This window comes from Oryx dammah, unplaced genomic scaffold (assembly GCF_014754425.2).
Source record: "Oryx dammah isolate SB20612 unplaced genomic scaffold, SCBI_Odam_1.1 HiC_scaffold_29, whole genome shotgun sequence".
NCBI lineage: Eukaryota > Metazoa > Chordata > Mammalia > Artiodactyla > Bovidae > Oryx > Oryx dammah.
This window is the reverse complement of record NW_024070213.1, coordinates 43,824,903-43,840,439: the sequence shown is the minus strand read 5'-3', so window position 1 is coordinate 43,840,439 and position 15,537 is coordinate 43,824,903. Positions and strand designations below refer to the sequence as shown.

Genomic DNA, 15,537 nt, shown 5'->3' with positions numbered 1-15,537 from the left:
AGCTCAGGTAATCAGCTGCCTCATCTCTGACTGGTTTCTACTTGTGATCCAGAACTGAGGGTGGTGTTGAGAGATTGTTGCTGAGCCATTAAAGACACCAGGATTCTTGGCCTCTGGAGGAGAGGAATTCAGTCTGGGGCCAGTGACAAGCCTTGATGGCTTAGAGCTTTAGTGTAATAAAGATTTATTAAACTATAAGAGAGATAGAGAAAGCTTCTGACATAGACATCATAAGGGGGCAGAGAGAGTACCCCCCTGCTGTCTTTAGCAAGAAGCTATATACATACTCAGTTCAGTTCAGTCGCTCAGTCATGTCCGACTCTTTGCAACCCCATGAATCGCAGCACGCCAGGCCTCCCTGTCCTCCACCAACTCCCGGAGTTCACTCGGACTCGCATCCATCAAGTCAGTGATGCCATCCAGCCATCTCGTCCTCTGTCGTCCCCTTCTCCTCCTGCCCCAAATCCCTCCCAGCGTCAGAGTCTTTTCCAATGAGTCAGCTCTTCGCATGAGGTGGCCAAAGTACTGGAGTTTCAGCTTCAGCATCATTCCTGCCAAAGAAATTCCAGGGCTGATCTCCTTCAGAATGGAGTGGTTGGATCTCCTTGCAGTCTAAGGGACTCTCAAGAGTCTTCTCCAACACCACAGTTCAAAAGCATCAATTCTTCGGTGCTCAGCCTTCTTCACAGTCCAACTCTCACATCCATACATGACCACTGGAAAAGCCATAGCCTTGACTAGATGGACCTTAGTCAGCAAAGTAATGTCTCTGCTTTTGAATATGCTATCTAGGTTGGTCATAACTTTTCTTCCAAGGAGTAAGCGTCTTTTAATTTCATGGCTGCAATCACCATGTGCAGTGATTTTGGAGCCCCCAAAAATAAAGTCTGACACTGTTTCCACTGTTTCCCCATCTATTTCCCATGAAGTGAGGGGACCAGATACCATGATCTTCGTTTTCTGAATTAGGAGAGTTTAAATATAGAAATTGAGAACAATCGTGATCAGGTGTTTCATTTTCCTTCTCAGGAAGGAAAGTGGCAGCATTTAAGTTTCCACAGACTTTAAGATTAGTTATTGGTCCTTCTAACAACAATGACTGATATTTAAGAAGCTTACTGTCTACCATCCAAATATTAACCTTAGAGTTTAAGATTCCGCTCACATCATGAGAAGTCAGTACAGTAAGATTTCACCCATTAATAATTTTAAGAGCTTCACATCCTAATCAATCTGATTTCGGTGTTGACCATCTGGTGATGTCCATGTGTAGAGTCTTCTCTTGTGTTGTTGGAAGAGGGTGTTTGCTATGACCAGTGCATTCTCTTTGCAAAATGCTATTAGCCTTTGCCCTGCTTCATTCAGTATTCCAAGGCCAAATTTGCAGGTGTTTCTTGACTTCCTACTTTTGCATTCCAGTTCCCTATAATGAAAAGGACATCTTTTTGGGGTGTTAGCTTTAAAAGGTCTTGTAGGTCTTCATAGAACCATTCAACTTCAGCTTCTTCAGTGTTACTGGTTGGGGCATAGATTTGGATTACTGTGATATTGAATGGTTTGCCTTGGAAACGAGCAGAGATCATTCTGTCATTTTTGAGATTGCATCCAAGTACTGCATTTTGGACTCTTTTGTTGACCATGATGGCTACTCCATTTCTTTTGAGGGATTCCTGCCCGCAGTAGTAGATATAATGGTCATCTGAGTTAAATTCACCCATTCCAGTCCATTTTAGTTCGCTGATTCCTAGAATGTCGGCATTCACTCTTGCCATCTCCTGACTGGTTCCAAATAGGAAAAGGAGTGTACATCAAGGCTGTATATTGTCACCCTGCTTATTTAACTTATATGCAGAGTACATCATGAGAAATGCTGGGCTGGCAGAAGCACAAGCTGGAATCAAGATTGCCAGGAGAAATATCAATAACCTCAGAGATGCAGATGACACCACCCTTATGGCAGAAAGTGAAGAGGAATTCAAAAGCCTCTTGATGAAAGTGAAAGTGGAGAGTGAAAAAGTTGGCTTAAAGCTCAACATTCAGAAAATGAAGATCATGGCATCTGGTCCCATCACTTCATGGGAAATAGATGGGGAAACAGTGTCAGACTTTATTTTTGGGGACTCCAAAATCACTGCAGATGGTGACTGCAGCCATGAAGTTAAATGACGCTTACTCCTTGGAAGAAAAGTTATGACCAACCTAGATAGCATATTCAAAAGCAGAGAGATTACATTTCCAACTAAGGTCTGTCTAGTCAAGGCTATGGTTTTTCCTGTGGTCATGTATGGATGTGAAGAAAGCTGAGCGCCAAAGAATTGATGCTTTTGAACTGTAGTGTTGGAGAAGACTCTTGAGAGTCCCTTGGACTGCAAGGAGATCCAACCAGTCCATTCTGAAGGAGATCAGCCCTGGGATTTCTTTGGAAGGAATGACACTAAAGCTGAAACTCCAGTACTTTGGCCACCTCATGCGAAGAGCTGACTCATCAGAAAAGACTGATGCTGGAAGGGATTGGGGGCAGGAGGAGAAGGGGACAACAGAGGATGAGATGGCTGGGTGGCATCACTGACTCGATGGACAAGAGTCTGAGTGAACTCTGGGAGTTGGTGACGGACAGTGAGGCCTGGCATGCTGCGATTCATGGGGTTGCAAAGAGTCGAGTACGACTGAGTGACTGAACTGAACTGACCTGAACTCACATCCTAATAAAGCAGTTTCAGAAATTACTCTTAGATAGTGTGGCCACCCACATGCCACTACATCTAACTCTCTGCTCAGGTATCCTATAGGCTGCTGGTGAGGCCCTTGGGGTTGTGTCAAAACTCCCAAGGCCATACCTTTTCTTTTAGTGACAGAGAAATTAAATTCTGACCCTGTGGGCAAACTCATAGCAGGAGCTTGCAGGACAGCAGTCTGAAGAGCCTTAAAAGCCTTAGATTATATGGAGACCAAACCAGTTTGTTGGTTTGGGCTAGTTGAGTGTCAGTTATAAGTTTATATAAAGGCTGGGCAAGTTCCCCATAGCCTGGAATCCAAGTGCAGCAGTAGCCTGTGATTCCTAAAAGTCCTTTCAATTGTCTTAAAGTCATAGGTAGGGGATGATTTTAAAATATTTGGCTCATTCAGGAATTTCAGACAGCAGAGTATAAGGATTAGGTGCCACAGGGTGTAAAGGAACTACAGCCTCATTTATTATTTGTAAATCCTGAACTAGTCTCCATTTATCATTTGACTTCTTTACACCCAAAATAGGAGTGCTGCATGGACGATTACAGGGAATTAATAGCCCCTGGTCCTTTACATTCTCACTAATGGGTTTTAACCCTTCCTTAACCTTGGGCTTTAGTGGATACTGTTTTTGATGTGGAAATAAGTGTCGGTCTTTGAGCTTGATAACTACAGGAATAGCATTTTGTGCTTGACCCACAATTTTGTGTTTTTCCATCAGCCCACACTCTAGGATTTACATTTTGTTCAATTAATGGGATAGAAAGGGAGGGCTCCATATTCATGAAAATAGAGACATGGACCTTGCTCAGTAGATCCCTCCCCAAAAGGGATGAGGGAGAATCTGGCATGATCAGAAACTCATGTGAAATTAGCACAGAGTCCCAGTTACAGCTTAGAAGATGACAGAAATAATAAAGTTTGGCTAATCCAGACAGCTCCATTATGGAAGTGGAACGGGGAGAAAGTGGGCCAGGGGCTTCAATAAGCACAGAATAAGCTGCCCTGGTGTCCAAAAGGAAATCAACAGATTGGGCCCCCACGGTTATTAATACCTGGGGTTCCTCAGGGATAATTAGGACAGGAGCTTGTGTGGAGATCCCCGGGCACCTTCAGTCCTGATTGTCTTGAGAGTGTGACCTCTGGGTCCTACACCTCTGGAGGCAGTCTCTCCTCCAGTGTGGTCCCTTGCAGACCGGACATGGAGCCTGGGGTGGCTTAGATGCCTGAGGGCAATCCCGATTGAGGTCCCCCTCCTTTCCACAATAATAGCCAGCCATCCCTTTTCACCTAGGTCCCTCCTGGTATTTTTCTCAAGCTGTTAAAGAACAGTTCTGACAGACATTACAAGGGCTTCCACCTGTTCCTTGGTCTTTCTCTGCTTTTCCTTTTCCTCATATTCCCTGCCATAATAAACTGTCTGAGCCAGTTGCAACAGATTATCTAAAGACTGACTTGGTCCATACATCTGTTTTAGTAGCTTAGGGTGGATATCTGGAGCCAACTCAGTGAGAAATCTATCCTTCAAGATCACTCTTCCCTCTTCACTTTCAGGATCAATCTCAGTGAATCTGCAAAGAGCTTCCTCAGTCTATCGAGGAATTTACCAGGAGCTTCCTTCTCTTCCGGTTCGGTGTTTGCCAATTTGGCATAGTTTAAAGTCTTAGCACTCACTCACCTGAGTCCTTCAAGAACACACCTCACAAAATGACTGATCCCATCTTCCTTTAGCCATGTTATAATCCCAATCTGGTTCTATATTTGGGACCACCTGATTCCCAGTGGAGAGGGCAGCTATCTCATCCTCCCTCTTCCCTACAGATTCATTGCCAAACCATTCATCTCCATAGGCAACAGCTTTCCCCCAGACTCGAGTTTTTGAGTCAGGAGTTAGCATCTGTCCCAGAATAGACATTACATCTTTCCAAGTAAAGTCTTAAAGCAGAGTAGGGAGCTGAAAGTTTCATACCCAAATTGATACCCTTAGGACATAAACCTGGCATGTCTCACAGAGAGAAAAAGGGCAACACATATGCTACTTCTACCCATTTCTCTTTTCTACAGAGCCTGTTAATTGCAAAACAGTATTATAATTAAGAAACCCTCCAACCAGTTACCATTCGCCATCCTCCAATGAATACCATAGCCATGCAGTATCTCATAGGAAGATCAGGCATGTCTTCTTTAAGCTCTGGGGATCAAATCTATCCCAGTTTTTCAAAGGAGTGAGGCTGGAATTGTTAGCTTCCGTCTGTAAGAGAGAAATAAGTGACCAGCACCATCTTTCTACCGGAGGCTTCCCTTCCTGCTCTAGATGGGGATAGAGACAGGTCTTCCACCTAAGCCTCCTTTCCTGGCCAGAGTCAGCCTTCCTCTTACTGACACAGGCATGCCACTACCATCCCTCCCCATTCCACCACTGAGGCAGGGTGGAGACGCAGGGTGGAGACGCACTGGGGGCAGACCTGGTGGCATCCCAGACTAATACCCAGTTCTTCGCCATTAAAGCCTTTGCTTGCCTCTGATGCCAACCGAGGTGCAATCAGAGTAACCTTCTGGAATGCCTCCCAACCTAAGACCACTAGGGGAAACTCATCTCCTGAGTGCCTGTGCACAACCCTGAGTATATTCCTGAACACAAAACCGGTAAATCATAAAGGGCTGAACACAAAATCAAGATGTTCCTTCCAAGCATCACCACACTAACATAAGTGATAGCAGAAGAGATGGTGAAGGGCTGGCCAGAGAGGAAAAAGTGATTTTGTCCTCTAGTTATTGGGGCCAATCCTTCCAGTTCATTCCCACAGTTTCCACAGAAAGAATATCTAAGGAATTGGGACAAAAGCCACTGGAGAGCCTCCTCTGGTCCACTAAAAGCTAGCGTTACCAAAGGAAGAAGCCCGCTATACTTCCTATCTGCTGCTGCTGCTGCTGCTGCTAAGTCGCTTCAGTCGTGCCCGACTCTGTGCGACCCCATAGACAGCAGCCCACCAGGCTTCCCCGTCCCTGGGATTCTCCAGGCAAGAACACTGGAATGGGTTGCCATTTCCTTCTACAATGCGTGAAAGTGAAAAGTGAAAGTGAAGCCGCTCAGTCGTGCCCGGCTCTTCGCGATCCCATGGACTGCAGCCTGCCAGGCTCCTCCATCCATGGGATTTTCCAGGCAAGAGTACTGGGGTGGGGTGCCATTGCCTTCTCCAACTTCCTATCTGAGTAACCTTTAACTGAGAGATGCTCTTGGAGCTAGAGCTCCATCTAGCTTCCAAACTTTGGACTCCTAGCAAGGCTAGGCACTTCCTAACTACCAATCCAAGTTTGCAAACTAAGTAACAGTAACAGCATAGATTACGAGTCGCTTAAAAGTCTATGATCCTACAGATTAGGTTAGTAGTTCTAATTCCCAAGAAGTTATGAAACGGTCAAAGAGACTGGAAAGTTTGATGGAGAAAGGTGAATTCGGTCCACACACTTTGTCCATCTCTGGCCGTTCCCCGGGAGGAGACATTGGGTGCCTCTTGACATTAGCAGGTCGGTATAATCCCCCAGTGGGGTTTCTGCCGTAAACTGTGTGAGGTCACCTTGGAACCACAAATTAGGACACAGCTCTTGCTTCACACGTGTGTATCTCTTTCAGTCAATCACACACACAAGTACACCATAGAGTTATTAAAGTACAGCAGAAAATGTGTTTGCTAGGAGAAGAAAGAACTAGAGCTCCAAGCATCCTTACCTTGTCCTGAAGAATCCCAGATGAGCCCCCAAGATGAAAAGTTGCTGACTGTGAAAGATGCTGGGATTCTTGGCCTCCGGAGGAGAGTAATTCAATCTGGGGCCAGTGACAAGGCTTGATCACTCAGAGCTTTTGTGTAATAAAGTTTTATTAAAGTATAAAAGAGATAGAGAAAGCTTCTGACATAGACATCAGAAGAGGGCAGAAAGAATACCCCCCTGCTAGTCTTTAGCAGGGAATTTTATACATACATCCTCCTGCCACTTAAGAGAGAGATAAAAATGTCTGACACTTGCAGCCTATTTCCTCCATTTGGGGGCTTCTAGCCTTCCTGCCTGTTACCGTCTCAGTGTCTCCAGCCTGAGTTAACCTACAGAGGAATCAAAAAACCAAGAAGGGGATAGATAAGCATCCTCGAGTCCCATAGAGTCCAAGGGGTCTGTTCCCTCAGCCTCCTTCCCGTCTGTGTCCTCAGAGAGCCACAGCCAAGGTACTCACTTCCTCCCCCTCCAGCCCCCTAAGCCCAGCTAATGACTCATAAGTGAGGCCAGGACAGCCCACAGGGAGGGGCCAGGCAGAATGTGGAGAGGAGGTTCCCCAGCATCTCTGGGCCTTCTCCTGCCCTTTCCCTTTTCCGATCCTCCTCCTGCTCCCAGACCCTGGGGCATCACCACAGAGGCTGTTTCCTCTGGCTCTCCCCCTGCCACCAGCCTAGTCTCTTTTCAAGGGTCAGTAGACTCCGAACTGAACCCCAATCTGAGCTTTGCCACCTCCCACCTGTGTGACATGGATTGCCTTACCTGAACTCACCTGTAAAATGAAAAGAATATTACCTTTTGTTGTTATGAGAATCAAATACAATGTGTGTCCATGGCCTGGGCCACTCTGACAAAGGTTTGTATAGTCAAAGTTATGGTTTTTCCGGTAGCCATGTATGGATGTGAGGGTTGGACCATAAAGCAGCCCCGAAGACTGGATGCTTTCAAACTGTGGTGTTGGAGAAGACTCTTGAGAGTCCCTTGGACTGCAAGGAAATCAAACCAGTCAATCCTAATGGAAATCAGTCCTGAATATTCATTGGAAGGACTAATGCTGAAGCTGAAGCTTCAATACTTTGTCCTCTGATGCAAAAGCTGACTCATTTAAAAAGACCCTGTTGCTGAGAAAGTTTGAAGGCAGAAGGAGAAGGGGGTGACAGAGGATAAGATGGTTTGATGGCATCACAGATTCCATGGATATGAATTTGAGCAAACTTCAGGAGATCGTGGAGGACAGAGGAGCCTGACATGCTGCAGTACCTAGGGTTGCAAAGAGTCGGACAGGACCTATCGACTGAACAACAACGGGCGTGGCCTGGGCCACATACTAGGCCCTGCCTAGAGCAATGCTGTCCCTTCTACTTGAAATATGTTAGTTCCAGGTGGAAACCTCTCCCCCTCCTCCAGGGTCCTCCTTCCTCCATGCTGTGTTCAGGCATCTGCTCAGTGCTCCCATATATAAACACCTGTTTACCAGGTGCGACTGCCTCGGGCGGTACTCAGTACTGGCTCTATTGATCTCAAACACCCCTGCAGAGACCCAGGTGCTCAGTTATTTCTCCCATTCACTCCCACCCCAATCAATCAATACACAGTGCTGTGGATTCCTTCCATGTGTGCCCTGGATTCCTTTCACTCTTAGTGAAGCAGAATAAATAAGAAAAATTAACAGCTCTTTATGCTACAGGAAAGAAAGGAAGGAAGATTTCTGGTATCTCTTCTTCAAATAAGGATACCAATCTTATTGGATTAGGGCCCCCTACTTGTTATCTCATTTCACTATAATTATCTCCTTAAAGGCCCTATCTTCTACTAGTCATGGGGGTGGGGAGTTGAGCTTCAACTTATGAACTGGGTAGGAGGTGGACACAGTCCACCCATAACCCCAGGTGAATCCATCAATAGGAACCCCAGATGACTGCTACTCAGGAAGATTAACCAGTTTATACTTAATACCATTTAGATTCTGTCATTATTTCCTCTAATCTTTGTTTTTTTTTTTCCATCTAGACAGTGAAAACTTTTTTGAGGATATAATTCAGTATTTGCAGGACACAATGAGCAGAGAACAGCTGGAACTCCTGCTCACTGAAGAGGAAGCCTGGGAGAGTTTTGTGGCTGAGGCTGATTTGTCCAGGTAACATGCACGGGTGCATCAGAAATGTCACCTGTATCCCCCCGCACCAGGGTAGCTTCCTCCTGGCAGGCACACCTCCTCCAGGCAGGACTATGGTTGGTGTCGAGGATGTTCCTTCTCACGATTCCATGAGGAAGGTTTCCTCTATGTCATTTTCTGGTAGTGAACAGTCTCAGGTTGAGAAGAGATGAAACGTGCAAAGAAGGGGGCAGGTTACATGGCCTTGGACAAGTTATCAATCTACTCTTGGCCTTAGTTTCTTCATCTGTTCAGTTTTATTGTGAGGACACTGAGATCATGCATGTAAAGTGCTTCCATAATGACTGACACAGAGTAGGTGTGCTGTGCAATGCTTAGTTGCTTCAGTTGTGTCCAACTCTTTGCAACCCCACGGGCTGTAGCCCACCAGGCTCGTTTGTCCATGGACTTCTCCAGGCAAGAATACTGGAGTGGGTTGCCATGCCCTCCTCCAGGGGATCTTCCCAGCCCAGGGATCTAACCCAGGTTTCCTGCATTGCAGACAGATTCTTTATTGTCTGAGCTACCAGGGAAGCCCAAGAATACTGGAGTGGGTAACCTATCCCTTCTCCAGGAGATCTTCCTGACCTAGAAATCAAACTGGGGCCTCCTGCACTGCAGGCAGATCCTTTACCAACTGAGCTAACAGGGAAGCCCACAGAGTAGGTGCTCAACGTTAACTTTTAAAATAAGCTTTTTGGGAAGAGACAGGGGCCAACATCCTTTTTCCTGGTGATAAAAACCCTATTTACGATAAGTCGGAAAATCCTGACACCATCACTTTCTGTTCCTGGGGATTCTGACTAGAGTGCTTTCATTCCCCATGTTAGGGACTGTACCAACCCTGCAGGATCCAACTTGCCCATATGGCAGAGAGGCTGGAGAGGAACTGGATGGAGCTGGTGGGGTCCTGGCTCTAACCCTGCCCAGCTCTGGGGCTCTGGGCTTATGTCTTGGGGCCCCAGATCTGTCCTGTGTCCGTGGGAATAGCAATTCAATCTGATGGACTATGGTGATGGCCTCAGAATGAACTGCAGGTCAGAGGTGGGGAACCAAATGGAATCATCTCGTCCAAAGGCCCAGGGAGGCCTGGACCAGGGTCAGACCCAGGGGTAACGGTGGAGCAGAGGGTCCAGGTTGGAGGTCTAGTAGTCAGGCTTGGGCAGCAGGGCCAGGACCAGAGTGAGGAGAGTGGGCCCTAAGGACACAGAACTGAAGGGACTGTGATCCTAGCAGAGGTCCCCTGAGTTGGGGAGAGGGGACATTTTTTCCCTCCCTGACAGGATGCCCTCATGCTGGGCTAGAGGGCCCTGGGTGACCATGTCTGCACACTCTGCCTGGGACCTGGGTTCTCATTCCCTCTGGGACCCTCTTCTAATCTACATGGAGCTGCTCTGACAGTGGAAGGATGCGTGGCTCAGTGAGTCCTCCAGAGTCACAATGAGTGGCTGTGATTGTGTGTCATTTGAGGGATTCTGAGGAGCCTCACTCATCCCCACCAGGGGAAAACGCTTCCTCCACCAGCTGTGCAAGGGCTGGTCTCTTCAGACTCAGCCGTTCAGACGGGCATTTCCTCGAGTCTCTCGAATCTTTTGAGGTTCCATAAAGTTGCACACAGCCTTGGAGGGCAGGCAGTTGAAGTTGTCACAGATAAAGCGTGAGTTAGACTGGTGACCCCTGAGAAGTCAGGGTGCTGGGTGACGGGTCAGGAGTCAGGGAGGTGGGCTGGAGAGTCCAAGGGAAACAGGCTCACAGCTCATCTCCTGGTTCTCTGTCACTTGGGGCAGTGGGTGGGCCCAGTGACCTGCCACTGGGAAGGCCAAGGGTATCAGGCTTGGGGGAGAGCAGATGCCAGCCAAAATGACCTTTAAGGGTCCTTATAGCTCTGAGTAATGTGTTTCAAGAAAATTCTATGTACACGGAGTTAGCCAATCTGTAAATTGCAAGGGCACAGTCCCCAGGACTGTCCTTACATTTGACACCAATGGCAAGTTTGGGGGTTCCCAAAGCTACTTGAAGGTCTGAAAATTCCCTAGAGGGATGCACAAAACTCACTGAAAGCTTCATGATCCCAGTTACAGTTTATTACAGGGAAGGATGAAGGTTCCCATCAGCCACAGGGCAGAGTCTGGGCAGGTTTCACACACGAAGCTTCCATTTTCATCAGGATGCATTACTGTCCTGGATTCTGTGTGTGGCAGGACACACGGAACACTGCCCACCAGGGACCCTCACCCTATTTAACGACAAGTTATCCTGACCTGTTTTCTCCAGCCCCAACCCAGAGGTCAGACTAATGCCCTAGAGTCCAGCTCTTCCAGAGGTCAGAACTGATACCATGTGAGCCAAGGCCCCATTACGTCACTTTGTCAGACTGCCCAGTGTCTGAAGTTCCAGGCGGAGGAGGACACTCCTATCAGCCAGAATAGTCTAGGGGCTTAAGGACCACTTTCCAGTAGCCAAGGGCAAAGAGCAGGTTGACCTCACTAGCCACTGAGGCCCTTGAATGAAGGTTTTTTCCTCTAATCCCACTTCTCTTTGTTTCTCTGTGGCCTTCCCACTCTAGAAACTCTTTGGAAGTGTTGTGTTGACCTGCCTCTGAGGCATCTTTATCAAATACCTCTCTGAAGTTAAGCATATTCTAAGATGACCTTTGCTGATTTTTCCCATGACTGAATAAAGTATATGGAGCATGTACAATGTCCAGACATGTTTAATGTTGAAAAACATTTTACATTTGTAAAATTCTTTCCTTGTGATTTGTAATAAAATATCTGTGGTCTATGCAGGATAGCTCTTGTCAAGCCCATTTTATGGACTCGCTTGATGTTCACTGTTACAGGGAAGAGGCAGACGCACTACGCAAATATCTGCTGGAGCTGAAAACAGACTTGGTAGAGGAGGACCAAGACGGGCCACAACAAGACCAGCTGGACAGGAAGAGGTTTTTGGAGGAATTTCCTCGGGTGAAACGGGAGCTGGAGGAAAGCATAGCAAAGCTCCGTGCGCTGGCAGACAAGATCGACAAGGTGCACAGGAACTGCACCATCTCCAATGTGGTGGCCAACTCTGCCGGCGCTGTGTCTGGCGTCCTGACCGTCCTTGGCCTGGCTCTGGCACCCATGACAGCAGGCATCAGTCTGGGACTCTCGGCCACTGGGTTAGGGCTGGGAGCGGCGGCTGCTGTGACCAGTGTGTCCACCAGCATTGTGGAACACGTAAGCAGGTCATCAGCAGAAACCGAAGCTAGTCACCTTGTGCCAATAGGTATCAATGAAAAGGAGGCGTTTGCAGAGGTTTTATGTAACAGGACAACCCAGATCGTTTCCTCCACAAATAACTTAATCCAAGCCTTGAAAGGCATTGGGAAAAATGTTCGTGCCATCAAGCTGGCCAAAGTCAACCCTCGCTTAGCATCCCACGCTAAGCGCTTCATGACTGCGGGGCAAGTCTCCGCCCGAACCGGCAAGCAGGTGCAGAGAGCATTTGGAGGCACGGCTCTGGCAATGACCAAAAGCGCCCGGATCGTGGGTGCAGCCACGGCAGGTGTTGCCCTCCTGTTGGATGTGGCCTTCCTGGTGAAAGAGGCAAAGCACTTGCATGAAGGGGCAAAGACAGAATCAGCGGAAAGGATGAGGCAGCTGGCCGCGGAGCTGGAGAAGAAATTGGAAGAGCTCATCCGGACCTATGAGAGTCTGTAGGAGGGCTGGACTTGGCCCCTACCAGGACAGTGCAGAGCCAAGAGAAGAAGGCACCTTGTTAGAGGGGAAGCAAGACAAAGAGGGGAAACTGGGCTGGTCTCCTGACTTGTTTTAGTCTATTGTCTGGACTATGCCATTTTCCCAAAGGAAGAGAAATCCTTAAACCCTCTTGTATTCAAAACATGTCATTTTCTTCCCTAAATTCTCCCTCTTGGCTCAAGCTGAGTCACAAAGCTTCAAGTACCACTGTTCAAAAAGTATTTTTTTAAAAATACAGAATAAGTGTCACCAATTTGTTCATGTCTCTAGATCTGTTTCCTCTGCATTTATCTTTAAAAACCTTAATAGGAAACCAACACCTTTTTATTTGCCCAACAATCATATGATCAGGGAGCCTAGTTCATGGCACCAGCCCTGACCTCTTGCTGTCTCTCCAACTGTCTTTTGTTGGCATGTAGACGGGAGAGGCTGTGACACCACATCACGTATGACCTCTCTTGCTCTGATTTCTGCATCCCTCCATGGTTTCCCTCTGAGCGTTTCACCAAAGATCTGCATCACCTCAAGGGGACCCCAGGCAGAAAACAAACAGAACTTTTTAGTGTCTGTGTTCCTCGAGTTTTCTAAATTGAAGAGTGGTTGATTTCCAACATCATGTTAGTTTCAGGTATATAGTACAGTGATTCTGTTATGTATATATACAAAGAGTATGTATTTTTCAGATTCTTTTCTCTTATAGGTTATTACAAAATATTGAGTATAGTTCCCTGTGCTATACAGTAGGTCCTTGTCAGTTATCTATTTTATATATAGTAGTGTTTATCCATTAATTCTAAACCTCTAATTTATCCCACCACACCCCTTCCCTTTCAGTAACCATAAATTTTTGATTAGCAGTAATTATTTGATGTTCTACTACATGTTTCCTCACACCACCCCCCCAGAGGGGATTGGGGGCTGTTTCTTTTTTCAGCAAAAACTCCTATACATCCTGTCTCCTCCTTTACCTCTTTGGAACAGCCCTGCAGAGCTCCCGAGAGACTGGCTCTTGGACTCATCTCAGTAAGGTCACTGAATTAATAGAAAGTAATTCTCAACTTTTAGGTTGTGCTTTTCTTCGGTGGACAATACTGAGTGATGGATGGATTGATGGTGAGGAACTGGCTTCTGCAGCTGTGGGAGGGCCAGAGAGGTCTGAAGTCTGCCAGGCAGGCTGTCAGGAAGGGATGGCAGAACTTTCAGGTCCAGGATGAATCTGCAGTCCGGGGCAGAATTTCCTCCTATCACCAGATCTTTAATGTAAACACTCCTGCAAGGAATCATTTGCCTTTTAAGGCAGCATGTTCACAGATTTCCCAGATTAGGGTATGGACATGGCCACGTGGAGGCTGAGGCAGTCAGAGAAACAAATGGCTGCGGCACAGAGTGGAGGTCGGGTTCAGAGGACTTTGGTGACACGGTGGGGGGTACCGTCCAGGAGGAGAGGACGGGAAGACTGCCTTGTAAGGAGGGGGGAGCATGTCTGTGGGGACAGGGACTGTGCCAGGGCCTGAGGGAAGCCATGGCTAGAAAGGAAGGGGACCCTCTCTGCCGTCAGATGTACTCCGGCCCTTGGTGGCAGGAAGGGAGGGAATCGGGTTCTAGGAAATCAGACTCTGATGTACCAAGGAGTGGAAAGCAAAATTCCCAAGGTTTCTGAAGAAAACTGTGGAGACCTGAAGTAATTGCTGAGGGGCCTCTGGTTAGCCTTGACCCCCTCCCCGCCCCCACCTACTCCTTTTATGATCAGGTGTGTGTGGGTTTGAGAGGCAGAGACAAGTGGAGAGTTTGGGCTCAGCCCTTCGTCCCGCAAAGAGTGGCCAGAGAGGGGCCCACTGGAGGCTGGGGTGCTGCCGAGGGCCACTGGGCTGGGCCTCACTGCACGGGTGACGCCTACAAAGGCCTCTCCTCTCATCGGCCTTCTCTGCAGCTCTCCGAACTCACTTCCTCCAACTGCCAAGTGCTAGGGGCGCCACTTACAGGGAAGCCTGTGAGCAGATTCAGGCTCCCACCACTGAAGCTGAGTGAATGGGGTGGGGAGGGGCTTGGCAGGGCTGTGGAGTTCCAAGCCTCTCCTCTGCTGGCACATCAGGGCGCTTCCCACCCTCGGCCCTGGCCCAAGGCCGTCAGCTTGGGAGAAATCCTGCCCATAGTTACAAAGCCCCAGTTACTTCACTTCTTGCTGCCATTAACCACATCTGCAGCCCATTCGAGAAAAATCTCCAGAAAAGCAACAACTATGTCTGCCAGTTCATCACACTATCCCCAGTGTCTCCACAGGTCTGGCACTTGTTGGGGGCACAGTAAATGCCCCTGGTCCTTCCTTCAATTATTGCACATTAATTAGTCTACAGTGTGGCAGGTAGGTGCTAGGCTGAGACTTGGGCCTTTTAGACCTTTCTTCACTTTACAGCCGAGGAAAGGGAGACTCAGAGAGGCTAAGTGACTTGCCCAAGGTCACACAGCAGGTAACAGAGTAGATATTTGGACCTACTTCTTCTACCTGACTTTTTTCCACTTGACACAAAGTATTGCAGTGTGAAAGTGTGGAGGCAAGGAGAGGGGGTGGCCTACTGGGGTGATGGCCAGAACAGCAGAAGATGAGCTGGGACAAATGGGCTGGTGGGACAAATGGGCTGTCCATTGGTGTAAGTGGGTTATGATGAGCATCGAAGGTCAAGGGAGGGACACATAGGATCTGGCCTTCATCTAGTGGGCCACCAGGACCAGGAGTTTGTTTCTGCTTCAGGTCCTTATTCAACTAAAGTAGTCTCAGGGAGGGGCTTGTCACAGTGTTCAGTTTTCTCATCTGAAAAATGGTACAAATATACGATGTTTTAGTAATCCCAGTGGAAAGTCTGAGTGAAACATACCAGGGCTAAAATCCACGTTTGTGTTTTTTGCAGTTTATTTATTGTAGCTGATTTCTAGTATCATAGTGTCGTGGTTGGAAAGATGCTTGATATGATTTCAGTTTTCTTAAATTTTCCAAGTCTTGCTTTGTAATCCAGCATGTGATCTATCCTGGAGACAGTTGCATGTACATTTGAAAAGAGTTCATTTTCTGCTGCTTTCAGATGAAATGCTTTATAAAGTCTATCTGGTCTAATGTGCCATTTAAGGCCTGTGTTTCCTTATTAATCTTCC

General features: G+C 47.5%; 1 protein-coding gene across 1 annotated transcript in view; it reads left to right on the top strand.

Moving 5' to 3' along the window:
• The window catches only part of LOC120858579 (apolipoprotein L2-like), a 148,576-nt gene extending 135,933 nt beyond the window's left edge, over positions 1-12,643 (top strand). The window contains exons 3-4 of the mRNA XM_040234729.1: positions 8,506-8,632; positions 11,493-12,643. Coding sequence (XP_040090663.1) covers positions 8,506-8,632; positions 11,493-12,351 — 986 coding nt within the window. The 3' untranslated portion in view covers positions 12,352-12,643. The remainder of the gene's footprint in view (positions 1-8,505; positions 8,633-11,492) is intronic.
• The last annotated feature ends 2,894 nt before the right edge of the window (positions 12,644-15,537 follow it).